We start from the raw sequence: 17639 nt of genomic DNA on the forward strand, positions 1-17639 counted from the left end.
AATTCATCCTGGGAAGATGCTTGAAAAAATGACTGTGGAGACTTTCATGGCTGTAGCTGTAATATATACAGAGTAAAGAAGAAAATTCAGTCAATCATTATAATGATTAGAAAAAAAATAATCTGCGTTAATTAGCCAGGTCTTCCAGAGCTTTCGTGGAAGGCTAGTCACATATAAAAGTAAAGTCTCACACTAGGAGCCAACATTTTGTACAGTAACAGATGTTTAGCTATTTTCAACTTCCATCCCTGTTAGGATGCTGGACTATACTCCTACACAACCTTTGAGTAACTTGCTCAGTTGGAAAGCTCATTAGATAGGGTTCCTGAGTACAATGTAGAGGTGTGGGTTAGGAATTCATATTCTTTTCTGCTTCTCCATTGACTCAACCTGCACACTTTATACCAAAGGGCAGAGACTCTAACTAGTGTAGGAACCCATCTCTGGCACCATTCAGTGTAGCTGTGGGGACCATTGGCGTGACTCTCATAACCACCACCACCCCCCAATTGGCACACAATGATGAAGGAAAATTTCAGACTGAAGAAGGAGGTCATATCTGCTTGTTAGAACAAATGCAGTTCATACCTAAATGTCACTTGGAGAAACGTCTCTTCCTTGGCCTTGATGCTGGCAGGCTGGGCCAGGAGACCCAGAGGAGGTCCTTCAGGACCAGCCAAGAGGGTCCCGGGCCACACCAAGGATGGAAATGAAGCGTGAGCCAGCAGGAGGTGAAAGCAGAGTTAATTGAAGGTATAGAGAAAATGCAGGTACGGACCGAGTGTCTGGCAGACTCATAAAGGAGAGAGTCTTGTCTTTGTTCGGGGTCTGGGTTTTTCTGTTTTGTTTTGTTTTGTTTTGTTTTGAGGATTAGGTCTGGTGCACCTGTCCTCTCAGGCATCCAGGAACTGGTGAGAACAAAGACAAGGGCCCAGCTGTTATTCCCTGGAGCCAGGAGGTCTTAGCATTGAGATGTTTAGTTCTGGAGGTCTGGAATACAGGTATAATAGCTTCATCTGGTCATCCTTACCTGGCCCTTTCTTAGATATTATCTGTTCTAGAGAAATCGTTAACTTCTTGTCTCTCACATGGACGACATTCACTGTTTGCATTCGAGGCATGTGTAGAGGGGGATGCCAGTTCCTTGCAAGAATAGAAGCCAGAAAAGGAGCAAAAAGTCTATTTTTATGAAGTCTTCAGTTTCTCTCAGCCTGAAACTGGAAATTGGTCCCGACAGTGATGCTACCGGTTGGTCGGTCTGCCTGGTTGGCAAATACTGCCACATGGTCTGGATGGATAGGACAGACTTCTCAAAGTCAATCTGTTCTCCTCACCAAGTTACAGCCACTGGATTTACTATTTCTTTCTGCAGAACCTAGTGTCCCCCCACATGCCCAGCTCTTGGCCCTGCTCACACTGTCTCCACCCCCTAATGTACATCCCCATCTATTATTTTTTTTAATATGCAATCCTTTCAAAGCCAAATCTTCTCTTTACCCACACCCTTCCATGATTAACACCATTGTTTGTCTCTGCATTGGCAAGTAATGGACTTTACGGTGTTCAGATACAGCCCATTTTTCCTCACCTGGAGACTGAAAGGTGAGTTTTACAGTGAGACAACCACGCTCCAGTATTTTCTGTCAAGACCACAGGTAAATGCGAAGCCTCTGTTGTGAGGCAAGTCTGGGTTTTGTTCCCAGCTCTGGCACCTATTCTATATTTAAGTTACTTAGTTTCTAAAAGCCTCAGTTTTCTCATTTCTAAAGCGAGGGTATTAATAGTGTTTACCTCATACAGTTGTTATCAGCATAAAGTTAGGTTAAATTCAATAATGCATGGAAAGCACTTATCATGTGCCTGCACACAGTAGAGACTCAGGAAACCTTTCTTGTAGTTGTGTGCTTCTTATACTCCTGTTTCTTTACTGGGCTGTAAGCTCTTTGAGGTCAGACATTCATTTTTCATTTTTGGTCCCTAGCAAAGTTTTAAGCAGACAGTAGATTCTGGTCACCCATTTGATATACGTAGTAAAACCATACTGAATTCGTGTTAATTCTCAGTTTCAGAGTAATGCAAATAGCAGAGTAAAACGAGGCAGTGGGACTTCATTTTGTTCACTGGTAGTAGGTCTGCTATGAGGTGTGACTGTGGCTTGGCCTCCAGGAAGCAGCTGTATGGTCAGAGTCAGACATCACTGTGCTGCCCTCCTTACAAGCGTCCAGAAAGCACCGAATTTGAGCAGAGAAATATGACCGAGAGAACAGGATGAACAAATACATTTAATCTGATTAATCATTTTATTTTTATATGTTAGGCTGACTACAACAGGAATACAAGAGTTAAAGCCAATGGCCTTGACACTTGTGCAGGATAGTCATGCTTATGGCCATCCTCTGACAATATGCCTTTAATTAAGCTCTTGTTGGAATTTTTGAAAACCTTTCTTAAAACGTGGTTGGTTTCTTTTCATGTTCCAATTGAAAGGAAATTGGAAGAGGTGCCAATTTCGTTGTACTCTGAGGAAATCTACTGACTTCAGGACATATTAGTTTTGCACAGTCACAGAGGTAGCACTTGATGACTGAGAAAGCCACAGTCATCCCTGTTGCAGGTCCCAAAACTTTCATCTTGTCAGGTCAACCCAACTTAAAAGACACTGAGTAATGGGAGTATCTTTTCTAGATTCTTTGGAGTCAAGCCCATTTGCTGTCACAGAGCACCCCTTGGCATAGAGGCCAATCTCCTTCATGGCACAACACAAAGCTTTGTGGATGTTAGGTTCTTTTAACTTGCTAATAGTGCATTTGCTATGAGGCTGATTTTTACAACTTCTGGCTCAAATACTGTCACAAAACATTTGAAAGCCTACCTTTTCTGTATTACTAAATAACTTCTCAGTAAATGATACCCACAAATACAAAATCACTGAGTGCAAATTTCAGTTGCATTTTGTGATCTGGTTACATAAAACTACTTTGACTTAAATTAATTCAAAGTTGGGGCTAACTAGATTTTTGTGACTATTTTATCTCTAAAATGAAGTTAAAAATTTGCATTTGAAACCTCTCTTTACTGAATTTAAAGAAACATTTCCAGTTAATACCCAGCATCATTTAAATGTAGTTGAAAAGATGAACTTTCACCTCTCTCTTTTAATCGTTGTAGATATTGCTTCACATCGTAAGAGCAGCCTACGTGGATGCCTACAAACGCACATCCCTGCTTCATATATTTTGAGAGAGGGTAGAACATACTGAGAATAAAGGTAAGTATTTGCAAGTTCCCTCCACAGTTTCCTCTGTACTCAATGCCAAATGTGGGATTTGCCTGTAAATGCCTCAAAAAGAGCACAACATTATGCTATAATTGGACCAAATAATCATAATCAGTTGTGACTTGGATACTTCTCCAATAAAGGATTCATTATTTGGACAATAATTTTTCAGTCACAGTAAAAATCAAAAGATAAAGAGGTTTTGAGAGTCCATATTGGCTACAAAAGAAAACAGGACAAGCATTTCATACACACTTTTCTATGTGCACTCGCGTGTGTATGCATATGCACATGCACATACACACACAAACTAAACCATGTTCCCAGGGCTCAGTAGAGGAAGCACTTTTTCACTGTTAAGTGTAACGTTTCCAAAGAGGTGAACTGGCAAATTTAGGAAAGATTTAACCCAATTTTGCACAGATATTACCAATCATATTCTGTGAGGGCTTAGAGCAGATGATTAAATGGCATTTTCCAAACAGCTACAGATTATCTGTCCCTAGATTTCAGGGCTGGAAGTCACCATCAGGGGATCCATAAGGCAGGCAAGCAGTTACCTGAAATCACCTTCAAGGTAAAGACCACACGGAGAGTGTGCTGTGTCAGCCTCCTACCAGCCAAGACAATCCCCAGGCAGACACTAGATAGCAATCACAGCATCACGAATGTTATGCTCAAGAAAACATCAAATAGTTGGGCATAATTTTCACCATAATCCACAAACTTTAGCCTGAACAATGAAATTTAATCACCAAAAATATTAAATATTAGGGTTTCAGATAATGGAATTTCCCAAGTTATCTTTGGACATTTTCTTGTTTAAAAGATGGTCACAATGGCACTTAAAAAATAAACTGGAAAATAATATGGCTTCAAGTAGACAAATAAATAGGATTTTTAATGGACATCTTTGCATTATCTATTGCCTTCCTCTTGCTTTGGTTCCGTTGATAATTTCTCCCCAAGTTTTCTAATAAGTTCTGCGAGGTCTTCTGAATTCTGAGTTTTCTCTTCAAGGAGCTCATAGCGGAGGCTTGAGATGTCCTGTTTAATTTCCTTCAGTTCCCCTTTAAAAAACAAGAGAGATAGGAAGTCAACTATAAATATATAATGCAGAGAAACTAGTGATTCTGGAACAGAATGAAATCAGTCAGTTCCACACACATCTGTAGTTTGAATCCTTTCAAAGGAAAAAACTTCCTAAGGGGGCAGGTTTCAATTTTCTCAGCTAAAGCTTTTGGTTAATGAAAAGGTTATAGAGAAAAAATGGTAACAAAAGTCCCAAGGAAATTGGAAGAGGTGCCAACTCCGTTGGACTCTGAGGAAATCTGCTGACTTGAGGACCTATTAGTTTTGAACAGTCACAGGGGTAGCACTTGATGGTAGTGCCTTCTACTGAGAAAGCCACAGTCATTACTGTTGCAGGTCCCAAAACTTACATCTTGTCAGGTCAACCCAACTTAAAAGACACTGAGGAATCTGAGTATCTTTTCTAGATTCTCTAGTAAAAAAGAAACATTCATGGCAAATGTTTGCAGGATTGGGGGCAAGAGCCTTTTACTTTTCCCAACCACTTCCTCATCCCTGCAAGCCACTCCCCAAAAGCAACAGTTACTTATGTCGCAAGTGACACCTGCCCCAACTCTGGAAAAACAGCCTATTTTCCGACACTATTTAGTAGCGCTGACGGTTGGTGAGACCCTCCCTCTCTTCCCTAGGAGGCTCACCCTCCCCAAACCGCTCTCTCCAGCTTTCCTCCAGCTCTACATCAGGGCTGCACCCACACTCAGGCTCAGGGGCCGGCTGGTCCCTGTTCAGCTCACCTTCATTCACGTCGTCACTCTCCCGGTCTATCTGGGCTTGTAAGACGTATCTTTTAATGAGCCTCTTCATAATTTTCTAGACAAAGGAGAAACCCAGCTCAGTTTTATGTTTATGACAAATCTTTCATTTGGAATAACTGTCTGGGTCTTTCCCCTGCAAGGACCTTAGAAGTAATGCTAGCAAAGACTAAGAGGATTTATCTGGCATGGAATGCACACTATCGGCAAATTATTACAGCAATTTTTACATTACCAGAGCTAATGACTCACAAGTTAATTCTTGAGAAAAGAATAGGCTTAGAAAACACATCTACCCCTTGATGTTTACTGCTTATATTTTACTTGCAAAGTAGTAGAGCAAAACAATGCCTTTCATTTGAGGAGGTTGACGGTGTGTATAGTGCTGGATGTGGAAATGGCAAATTAAGCAAACATACACTCATTTATGTTTTGACCTCCCTTACCAAGAAAGGTAGTTTTGATTTTATACTTGCTAATAATTCAGAAACGTCTAGTTTCTTTTTTTTTAGTGCATTACTTCTATTTTTTAAAATTTACATTAACATATAGTGCAATAATGATTTCAGGAGTAGAATGCAGTGATTCACTCCCTACATATAACCCCCAGTGTTCATCGCAACAAGTGTCTTCCTTAATGCCCTTTGCCCATTTAGCCCTTCCCCCACCCACGATCCCTCCAGTAACCCTCAGTTTGTTCCCTATATTTAAGAGTCTCTTATGTTTTTCCCCCTCCCCATTTTTATATTAGTTTCCCTTCCCTTATGTTCATCTGTTTTGTATCTTAAAGTCCTCATATGAGTGAAGTCATATTTGTCTTTCTCTAATTTTGCTTAGCGTAATACATTATAGTTCCATCCACATCTTCGCAAATGGCAAGATTTCATTATTTTTGATTGCTGAGTAATATTCCAGTGTGTGTGTGTGTGTGTGTGTGTGTGTATACACACACACTCCACATCTTCTTTATCCATTCATCTGTCAATGGACATTTGGGCTCTTTCCATAGTTTGTCTCTTGTCCATAGCACTGCGATAAACATTAGAGTATATGTACCCCTTCAAAACAGCATACCTATATCATTTGGATAAATACCTAGTAGCGCAATTGCTGGGTCTTAGGGTAGTTCTATTTTTTAATTTTTTGAGGAACCTCCGTAATGTCTTCCAGAGTGGCTGTACCAGTTTGCATTCCCACCAGGAGTGCAAAAGGGTTTCTCTTCTTCCACATCCTCGCCAACATCCATTGTTGCCTGAGTTGTTAATTTTAACCATTCTAACAGGTGTGAGGTGGTATCTCATTGTGGTTTTGATTTGTTTTCCCTGATGATGAGTGATGTTGAACATTTTTTCATGTGTCTGTTTGCCATCTGGATGTCTTCTTTAGAAAAGTGCCTATTCATGTCTTTTGCACATTTCTTCACGGGATTATTTGGTTTTTGGGTGTTGAGTTTGATAAGTTCTTTATAGATTTTGGATACTAATCCTTTATCTGATATGTCATTTGCAAATAACTTCTCCCATTCCATTGGTTGCCTTTTAGTTTTGCTGATTGTTTCCTTTGCTGTGCAGAAGCTTTTTGTTTTGATGAGGTCCCAGTAGTTCATTTTTGCTTTTGTTTCCCTTGCATCCAGAGATATGTTGGGTAAGAAGTTGCTGTGGCCAAGGTCAAAGAGGTTTTTTCCTGATTTCTCCTCTAGGATTTTGACGGCTTCCTGTCTTATGTTTAGGTCTTTCATCCATTTTGAGTTTATTTTTGTGTATGGTGTAGGAAAGTGGTCCAGGTTCATTCTTATGCATGTCAGTGTCCAGTTTTCCCAGCACCATTTTTAAAGAGACTGTCTTTATTCCATTAGATATTCTTTCCTGCTCCATCAAAGATTAGTTGGCTATATGTTTGCAGGTCCATTTCTGGGTTCTCTACTCTGTTCCACTGATCTATGTGTCCGTTTTTGTGCCAGTACCATACTGTCTTTATGATTACAGATTTGTAATACATTTTGAAGTCTGGAATTGTGATGCCTCCAGCTTTGGTTTTCTTTTTCAGAACTGCTTTAGCTATTCAGGGTCTTTTCTGGTTCCATACAGATTTTAGGATTGTTTGTCCTAGCTCTGTAAAGGATGCTGGTGTTATTCTTATAGGGATTGCTTTGGGTACTATTGACATTTTAGCAATATTTGTTTCTCCAATCCATGAACATGGAATATTGCCCCCCTTTTTTTGGTGTCTTCTTCAGTTTCTCTCATAAACTTTTTATAGTTTTCGGTGTATAGATTTTTCACCTCTTCGGTTAGCTTTATTCCTAGGTATTTTATGTTTTGTGGTACAATTATAAATGGTACTGATTCCTTGATTTCTCTATCTGCTGCTTCATTATGGGGGTATCGAAATGCAACCAATTTCTGTGCATTGATTGTAAATCCTGTGACTTTGCTGAATTCATAGGTCAGCTTTAGACGTTTTTGGTTGAAATCTTTTGGGTTTTCCATATAGAGTATCATGTCATCTGAGAAAAGTCGGAGTTTGACTTCCTCCTTGCTGATTTGGATGACTTTTATATCTTTGTGTTGTCAGATTGCTGAGGCTAGGACTTCCAACTATGTTAAAAAACAGTGGTGAAAGTGGACACCCCTGTCATGTTCCTGACCTTGGGGGAAAGTTCTGTTTTTCTGCATTAAGGATATTAGCTGTGGGTCTTTTGTATATGGCCTTTATGATCTTGAGGTCTGATCCTTCCATCCCTATGTTCTTGAGGGTTTTTATCAAGAAATGATGCTGTATTCTGTCAAATGCTTATTCTGCATCTATTGAGAGGATCGTGTGGTTTTTATTCTTTCTTTTATTGATGTGATGCACCACATTGATTGTTTTGCGGATATTGACTCAGCCCTGTACTGGATTCAACAATACATTAAAAGAATCATTCACCACGATCCCACTTGAATAAGTTTGGAAGTTTTCCTTCCATTTCCAGTTTTTGGAACAGCTTCCAAAAGTAGGTGTTAACTCTTCTTTAAGTGTTTGGTAGAATTCCCCTGGAAAGCCATCCAGCCCTAGACTCTTGTTTGTTGGGAGATTTTGGATTACTAATTCGATTTCTTTACTGGTTATGGGTCTGTTCAAATTTCCTATTTCTTCCGGTTTCAGTTTTGGTATTTTATATGTTTCTAGGGATTTGTCCATTTCTTTCAGATTGCCCAATTTATTGGCATATAATTGCTCATAATATTCTCTTATTATTGGTTTCATTTCTGCTGTGTTGGTTGTGATCTCTCCTCTTTCATTCTTGATTTTATTTATTTGGGTCCTTTCCTTTTTCTTTTTGATCCAACTGGCTAATGGTTTATCAATTTTGTTAATTCTTTCCAAGAACCAGATCTTGGTTTCATTGATCTGTTCTACTGTTTTGTTGTTGTTGTTGTTGTTGTTGTTGTTGTTGTTGGTTTCGACAGCATTGACTTCTGCTCTAATCTTTATTATTTCCCATATTCTGCTTGTTTGGGGTTTTATTTGCTGTTCTTTTTCCAGGTCTTTAAGGTGTATGTTAGGTTGTGTATCTGAGACCTTTCTTCCTTCTTTAGGAATGCCTGGATTGCTATATACTTCCCTCTTATGACTGCTTTCACTGCATCCCAGAGGTTTTGGGCCATCATGTTATTTTAATTGGCTTCCATGTACTTTTTAATTTCCTCTTTAACTTCTTGGTTAACCCATTCCTTATTTAGTAGGAAGTTCTTTAATCTCCAAGTATTCATTGTCTTTCCAATTTTTTTCTTGTAGTCGATTTTGAGTTTCATAGTGTTGTGGTCTAAAAATATGCATGGTATGATCTTGATCTTTTTGTACTTGTTGAGGCCTGATTTGTGTCCTAGTATGTGATCTATTCTGGAGAATGTTCCATGTGTACTCAAGATGAATGTGTATTCCACTGCTTTAGGATGAAATGTTCTGAATATATCTGTTAAGTCCATCTGGTCCAGTGTGTAATTCAAAGCCATTGTTTCCTTGTTGATTTTATGCTTGGATGATCTGTCCATTGTCGTAAGTGGGGTGTTGAAGTCCCCTGCTATTATGGTATTATTATCAAGGAGTTTCTTTGTGATTGACTGATTTATATATTTGGGTTCTCTCAGGTTGTGGGCATAAATGTTTACAATTGTTAGGTCTTTTGGTGGATATACCCCTTAATTATGATATGATTCCCTTCCTCACTTCTTGTTACAGTCTTTATTTTAAAATCTAGATTGTCTGATACAAGAATGGCTACTCCAGCTTTCTTTTGGCAACCATTAGCACGATAGATGTTTCTCCATCCCCTTACTTTCAATCTGAAGGTGTCTTTAGGTCTAAAGTGGATCTCTTGTAAACAGCATATAGATGGATCTTGTTTTCTTATCCATTTTGATACCCTTTGTCTTTTGATTGGAGCATTTAGTCCATTGACATTTAGAGTGAATACTGAAAGATATGAATTTATTGCCATTATGTTTCTTGTAGAGCTGGAGTTTCTGGTGGTGTTCTCTGGTCCTTTCTAGTCTTTGTTGGTTTTGGTATTTTTTGTTTTCTTTTGTTTTGTTTTGTTTTGCTTCATCTTTTCTCCCCTCAGAAAGTCCCCCTTAAAATTTCTTGCAGGACTGGTTTAGTGGTCATGAACTTCTTTAGTTTTTGTTTGTCTGGGAAACTCTTTATCTCTCCTATTTCGAATGACAACCTTGCTGGATAAACAATTCTTGACTGTATATTTTTTCCAATTCAGCATGTTGAATATATCCTGCCACTCCTTTCTAGCCTGCCAAGTTTCTGTGGATAGGTCTGCTGTGAACCTGATCTGTCTGCCCTTGTAGGTTAAGTATTTTTTTTTTCCTTGCTGCTTTTGTAATTCTTTCCTTGTCTGTGTATTTTGTGAATTTGACCATGATATGCCTTGTTGATGGTTGGTTTTTGTTCAATCTAATGGGAGCTCTCTGCGCTTCTTGGATTTCAATGTCTTTGTCTTTCCCCAGGTTAGGAACATTTTCCATTATGGTTTGCTCACATAAGCCTTCTACCCCTTTTTCTCTCTCTTCATCTTCTGGGATTCCTATGATTTGGATGTTATGCCTTTTTAATGAGTCACGGAGTTCTCAAATTCTTGTATCATTCTTTTGCCTTAGTTTCCCTCTTTTTTCTCTACTTCATTATTTTCCACAATTTTGTCTTCTGTATTGCTGATTCACTGCTCTGCCTCATCCATCCATGCTGCCGTGGCATCCATTCAACATAGCATGTCAGTTATAGCATTTTTTTTTAAATTTTTTTAAACATTTATTTATTTTTGAGACAGAGAGAGATAGAGCATGAACGGGGTGGGTCAGAGAGAGAGAGGGAGACACAGAATCTGAAACAGGCTCCAGGCTCTGAGCTGTCGCACAGAGCCCGAGGTGGGGCCCGAACCCACGAACTGCGAGATCGTGACCTGGGCTGAAGTCGGACGCTTAGCCGACTGAACCACCCAGGCGCCCCAGTTGTAGCATTTTTAATTTCATCCTGACTAGATTTTACTTCTTTCATCTCTGCAGAAAGGGATTTATGCTTTTTTCAAACCCAGCTAGTTCTTATTGTCATGATTCTAAATACTAGTTCAGACATCTTGCTTATATCTGTGTTGATTAAGTCCCTGGCTGTCATTTCTTCCAGTTCTTTCTTTTGCGGTGAATTCCTTCATTTTGTCATTTTGGAAGAAGAAAATGAATTAGTAAAATAAAAAATAAAATTATAAAGTTAAAAACAACACAAAAAATTAAATAAAGGGAGCTAGATCCTAGATATGTTTTGATTTGGTTTTGAAAGAAACTTGATAGAATAGAGAAAAAAGGGAAAGAAAAAAGGTAAGAAAAAATTTTAAAATGTTTAAAAATTATACAATAAAATAAAATGAAACGAATTTATTTATTTTTTTTTTAATTTTTTTTTTCAACGTTTATTTATTTTTGGGACAGAGAGAGACAGAGCATGAACAGGGGAGGGGCAGAGAGAGAGGGAGACACAGAATCGGAAACAGGCTCCAGGCTCTGAGCCATCAGCCCAGAGCCCGACGCAGGGCTCGAACTCACGGACCACGAGATCGTGACCTGGCTGAAGTCGGACGCTTAACCGACTGCGCCACCCAGGCGCCCCAAAATGAAACGAATTTAAAATAGAATTAAAAATAGAATTTAAAATTTTACAAAAAAGAAAAAGTGTAGTAAAAATATTTTTAAAAGTCTTAAACTGAAAAAAAAAAATAAATTTTTCTCTTTCTGTATCCAAGAATAAGAAAAGAAAAAAACAAAAAAAAAGAATAGATGGACCAGAGAACATAACGAAATCCAAAATAAATTACATCCAGTTTTCCCTAAAAATCTAACTAGGATGCACTTTATAGTCTGTGTAGTAAGCAGGCGGAGAGACTTGTGGTGGTCCTCTGGGGCATGTTCTTGGAAGGCGCAATTGGGTAGGGCTTGGTGTAACAGCTCCGTTCTCCACTAGGTGGTGCTGCTTAGCTTAATGGGGTGTTATAGGTGTGGCGTGCATGTGTGTTTATGCACAGGTGTGGGAGAGGTAAAAATGGCATCACCCAGCTTCACAGTCTCTAGCACCAGAATTCTATGCTCTCACTCAGTGGCAATCAAGCACCCCTCCTTTGTCTCTGGCTTCTGTCTGCTCCCTGCTTCTACACTGTCTGTGTCCAAGCTGTCAGCCTGCCAGGCACCTCTCTCCCAAATTTTATCTCAGATGGGGCTGTGTTTCCAAACCCCTCACTTCTGAGAGCCCTACAGCTTGGACCCCCTCCAACATTCTGAGGGAGGGTCTCTCACCGGGCAATGGCCAGGTGCTAGCTTGCCCCAGGTAACATCAGTGTGGCTGCGCTCTTGCAGAGGTTCAGAGAATGTGGCTGGGTGCCTGCTTGCCCCAGGAAAAGTTCATGTGCTCACACGGCAGCAGAGGCTCAGAGATTATGGCAAAACACAACACACAGCTAGCACCAGGTTTAACCATGCCCTGGCATCTTTGTTCCAATACCAGAAAACATGGCTGTTCTCTGGGGTCCACTGGGACCTTTTCCTATGGGGAGGTTGTATGGCCTCCACCAAATGCCCTCCTAGCAGAGGAACGGCTTCTCCCCTGCGGCCCATGGACTCCTCAGACCTCACTGTATGCTCCTAGGGATTCAGAGCTCTGTCAGAACTCCCTATCAGAGCTCTGCCAGGTATTGAGCTGAGGAGTTTCCAACTCTGTGTTCCCCTGTTTATAAAGTCCTAGTGGTACTGAAACCCTCTTCTTTCTCCTTTCTCCCTTTTTTGTTCAATCCATTGTGGGTGTTTTCACTCTTTCTCTTTCTCTCCATCTACTTTCAGGGGGAGTGCTCTTCCTATACTATACCGCCTGTCTCTGTCCTCTCTCTGCAAACAAAAACAGCTCCCTACCCTTCACAGCTTCTCTCTCCCCCAGTTCACCTCTCTGTGCCATGTACATGCTGAGTTCTGTGGTTCAAGTTAAGCAGATTGTTTTGTTAATCCTAACATCAATTTTCCAGGTGTGAAAAATGGGTTGTGCTGATCTAGCTGCATTTCAGGGATGAGAGAAGCCGAGAACTTCCAGGCTCCTCCACCATCTTGCCCCTCCCAGTGCACTGGAATGTCTAGTTTCAATGTAACAAAGTTTTCCCCCATCTGGGCTTCAACCATGAGAATGTTGGAAATGCAGGAGGTTCAGTACCATGTGCAGGAAGTCCTGGGTGGATATATAGTTAAACCAAATCTAACTCTCTAAACCCCAAATTAAATGGTGGACAGTAAAATTCCACTTTTAAGAACTCATTCTAAGGATGTAACTGGGTGCATGGACAATGTTCATAGTAGTACTACTTACAATAGTAGAAAAAAACCGTTAAAGTTCCATCAACAGGAAATTATTTTAATTATCACACATTTGTACAAAGAGTACCATACATCCATTAAAATTAATATAAATATATGTTTTGTGAAGTGAAAAACTGTTAGCCATTATTTAAGTACTATTAACTCCTTTATATATTATATATACAGTTAGTCTTTAAATCTCAGTAGTGGGTTTTGAGGTACACTTTATTCTCTCCTGTATGTTTTTTTGTGAGGATAGACTTTTTACAATGAACATATAAGCCTTTTACAATGAACATGTAGACTCTAAGCTCTGGGATGCCAAGACTTCATCTATTTTATTTACTTACGTATCTCCAGTCCTTAGAAAGTATAGGCACATATTTGTTGAATTCATGTATTTTGATATTGAGAAAAACAACATAATAGTTCATTTTCACTTAAAGAATCACATAGTTTGGGATTTTAAATATTACAAATAACTAGTCTTAGTTTTCTAAAAAAAAAAAAAAATCATGCTTACCTGATACTTTCCTGGAGGATTACTGAAACTATTTAACTGGAAATCTTGTGAGCTCCTTATACTTGATTGTTTACTATGCCCAAGCTGTAATTTGAAAAGAATCAAAAATTCTTATTTTTCTTCTAAATAATGTAACGATATTTATTAGTTACATATAGGAATTTATAAGTTACATATGTAAATTTTTCATTTAATTTGCTTTATAGTCTATCTTCCAAGACAAACCAGAGGCACCTGAGGGGTGCTGGATCTCTCAATAGTTATTCAAGGTTGTCTGAGGACTTTCATAGACTTCGTGGCTATCAGTCATGTAGTCATGACAGTCATGCTTTAACATTCTCACAGGCACATCTCTGATAGAGGAGGAGGCAAACAAGTTGGGGAAGTGATGGTGGTGATCTAAGAAGTCCTCTGTTAAGGGAGCAATAGGCCAGCATCCATGAGCACAACACCCACACTTGTAGGTGGGTGCCTGAAGTAACACAAAGATAAGACTTTGTTGTGAGACAGAGTTCAGGGGCCAATAAAAAACAAATTAATGCATTTGAATTTTAGGATCTACGTAGTATCACATTTGGGCAGTACTTTTGAAACCATATATTTGCTTGAACAGGCAAATAAAAAAGATCTAAAACAATCTGCAATTAAGGTGGTAAAGTACTGTATACACACGCTAATAGGACACCTGGGTGGCTCAAGCTGTTAAGCGTACAAGTTCATCTCAGGTCATGATCTCACGGTCCATGAGTTCGAGCCCCGCATTGGTGCTGTGCTCAAAGTTCAGAGACTGGAGCCTGCTTCAGATTCTGTGTGTCTCTCTCTCTGCCCCTGCCCCACTCATGCTCTCTCTCTCTCAAAAATGAATAAATGTTAAAAACTTTTTTTAAAAAAAAACATGCTAAGAAAATGATTTAAAAAACTCTTCATGGCATTCTCTAAAAGGAAAAACATGGTTTTAGAAATAAATAAGTAGGAGAACCTGAGCAAAACACATCAGCTTCACATTTGTGTTTTTGTTTTTGTTGTTGTTGTTTTTGGTGTACAACTGTTTTCCAAGGGACAAGAAACTTCAAGACCATCTTCAAAGACAGTGATGATTCATATTTCCCAATGGCATCTAAGTTGCTGTAAGTAAAGCTCATTGAGAATTAAAGTCCTTAACTTCAATGCTTTGATGCTTTAAATGGCCACATGCTGACCTAAAACAGCTATGCACACATTCATCCAGTGAACACTGGACATTGATGGAGTGCCCTCTATATGAAGATGCTGTGCTATGGATTCTGGGTATTCAGTGAAGAACATAACAATCATTATCTTGCTAAGTTATATGCACAGGAAGAATATACCAAGGCTGATAAGATCCATAAAAACACAATATGCAATTTTGAAAATATTAGCACCCCTTTTCATGTAGCTATTTCCCCTTGTCTTTCAACCTCTCTAACAGTGTCAGCAAGATATCCATATTCTTTCACTTTATATTAACTTTAAACATAATTAAGATAAAATTATACAATTGGCCAAATGAACCAAAGAGAGGCAACTTGGATTCTCTAATAAAAGAGTGCTTGACAGAAATGTGAAGACTAAGGCTCTGCCACAACAGCTCTGGAGCAGCAGGTGAGATGCTGGAACTTTCTGCACTCTCTCCAACAATGAAGGGACTAGTCCAGTGGATACCTATTCTCCTTCAAGTCCTACTAATCTATGGATGTGGGAAACAAATGCAAACTTCAACATGTTTTTAACAATGTAATTTTTAATATTTATTCTTAAAAATAGTTATTCATTTATCTTTATGATGATATAATGCTTCCTGGCTTTCAAACCATGATTTATGCTTTAAGGGCACCATTAAATGTGACGACAAGATTCAAGCCCACTTTCATCCCCCATTTTTCATGATATAGCATGGAGGGTGAGGCCAGGTTCATAATCAGAGGGGAGGATCCAGACAAAGGGATCTTTGTGCATTGTGCCTTTGACTTATTTACCACCTATTCATTAATTTACAACCTCACGATTGGAAGTTATTAATTTGATGTCTCCTTCTTTCGTTAGGGGCCACTAGTACATCCAAAAAGTGTTCATGGAAATAAGAAAGTGAAAAAAATATGTTTCTTTGGGATTTTTATTTTTTTGAAGACGAAGAAACCTTAACATTTGATACGTCAATCACCTCCAGTTAAGGCAGCTCAGGACACTACATGCCTATAGGGGCGGGGGGCGGGAGGGATTTAATAATATATCAACATCACCCAGGCCTTCGTTCATTCACTCATTTCTATTTTAAGGGCTTTGCGTGTGCTGTTCCCAGTTCTTGAAATGCTCTTTTCCTGACTGGCTTACTTGCTCTGCCTCATCTTTTGGGTTTTAGTTTAATACATAAGCTCCGCAGAGAGGTTTTCCTGCCCACTTTACGAAAAATAGATCTGGAGCCAGCCAGGTCATTTGACACTTACTTTATTCACTGGCTTGGTTACATGTTTATCTACATCCTGCTGGGCTCTATGGAAGGAGAGATTTTGTTTAGCTCACCTCACTGTCCCTGGGGCCAGAACTGCTGGCAGATGGCAAGTGCTCAGAAAGCACTGGCTGGTGAAATAAAGGAAGGAAAAAGTGCTTCTGGGTCACTGATGGGGTTCACTGGCTGCTAGACACCTTGCTATAGAAAACATGTTCAATCGAGGTTTGTGAACCAGTTGGCTGCAGCTCAACATAGATGGTAAAGGTACATGTAAACTGTAAAGAACTGAACTGAAGGCATGGGGCTGATGCTGTACCAACGAACACACCGGATGGCACAGAAGAGGTAACAGTGGCAGGTATGTCAGAAAATGGCATTCTGTTCATTTGAGAATGTGTGTGATTACAGATTGTCCAGACTGTAGATCTCGAAGCGTCAATGGCCACAGCTTCTGTGTATTCGTAACATTTCAGTACAACACACAGCACTCCCACCACTTCATGCTCTCAATAGGTGGAGTCCAAAGATTCTTCATTCCAACAGTTATTGACACTTTGGGCTGGGTAAGTCTTTATTGTGTGGGGCTTCCTGTGCATTGTAGAATGTTTAGCAGGATCCCTGCCCTCTACCTACTAGATGCCAATAACAGCTCCCCTGTCCGGTTGTGACAACCAAAATGTCTCCAGGTATTACAAATGTACCCTGAGGTGCCGGTAGTGGGGGCAGGGGATGGATCACCCCTGGTTGGGAACCACTGGTATAGTTGAATGGTATATGGCTAAACAGTTATGAATTCACATGGACCACTTTTATGTGACTAGTTCTTCTCTAAATCTGAAATATAAACTTGGATACAAATATAACAAAAAATTCTAATCAGTTTCTGATACATAATAGTCATATAATAAATGCTTGTTACAATCATATAAGAAAGGGAATGTAAGGATAAATTTACTCAATGGTGCAAAGAAGCACTATTACCACTTGGTGGCAGAAAATTCTAATGTAGAACTAAGTGTTCCCATGGCCAGCTATTCAAGCAGGCTAGAAAGTCAGGGGGATTCAACTGGCCAAATGAATAGTATTTAAACCTTAGGGATGTGGATATCTATAAATGGTAGTGATGTGTGAAATGCAACGGGAGTGGCAGCAGGAAGAGCTGGTTTAAGCTTTGTTCCTGACTCATGTGAAAATACACTGATTCTGAATGAGCTACTGTCTATCTTTGTTTTTATACCACATCTCCTGCATTCTTTACGTTTTCTCTTGTTCATTTCCTAGTAATTATTTTGATATTAGCATTTAGAGTAAAGCCAGGAACAGAGCAATGAGCTAAAAATGTATAGATACCGTGTTCAGTCCACAGGGATGCAGACATGAAATGCACCACGTGGGGGCAGTGCTTATAAGCGCTTGCTTTGGAATCAAGTAGATCTGAATTTGAATTCCGGCTGTTGTTTGAAATGAGACTGGGCAGGTTACTTCAGCTCTACTGTCCTCGGGTTTCTAATGCATGAAATAGGGGAAATAATATTACCTACCTGCTAGAGGTGGTGTAAGAATCAAACAGGAAGGCTGTGGGATACACCGCTGGACATACAGTAGGTGCTCTACAAGTGTCAGCAACTATTACTGTTGTACAGAA

The 17639-nt window shown here is 39.5% G+C and overlaps 1 protein-coding gene across 8 annotated transcripts in view; it reads right to left on the reverse strand.

Annotated features, from left to right (window-relative positions):
* Positions 1 to 2281: 2281 nt before the first annotated feature.
* Positions 2282 to 17639, reverse strand: part of TRPC6 (transient receptor potential cation channel subfamily C member 6) — a 130357-nt gene continuing 114999 nt past the window's right edge. For 5 of the 8 annotated variants that reach the window (XM_047070377.1, XM_047070379.1, XM_047070373.1 and 2 more), the window contains 4 exons: positions 17345 to 17500; positions 13525 to 13608; positions 5104 to 5179; positions 2282 to 4347 (listed from right to left, as the gene is read on the reverse strand). In XM_047070377.1, the coding sequence (XP_046926333.1) occupies positions 4196 to 4347; positions 5104 to 5179; positions 13525 to 13608; positions 17345 to 17500 (468 nt within the window). In that variant the 3' untranslated portion in view covers positions 2282 to 4195. The remainder of the gene's footprint in view (positions 4348 to 5103; positions 5180 to 13524; positions 13609 to 17344; positions 17501 to 17639) is intronic. The other 3 variants (XM_047070381.1, XM_047070375.1, XM_047070380.1) reach the window with 2 other exon arrangements.

The sequence above is a fragment of the Lynx rufus genome, unplaced genomic scaffold (assembly GCF_022079265.1).
Source record: "Lynx rufus isolate CCGP_SWC_20201006 ecotype Redwood Valley unplaced genomic scaffold, mLynRuf1.p SCAF_9, whole genome shotgun sequence".
Lineage (NCBI taxonomy): Eukaryota > Metazoa > Chordata > Mammalia > Carnivora > Felidae > Lynx > Lynx rufus.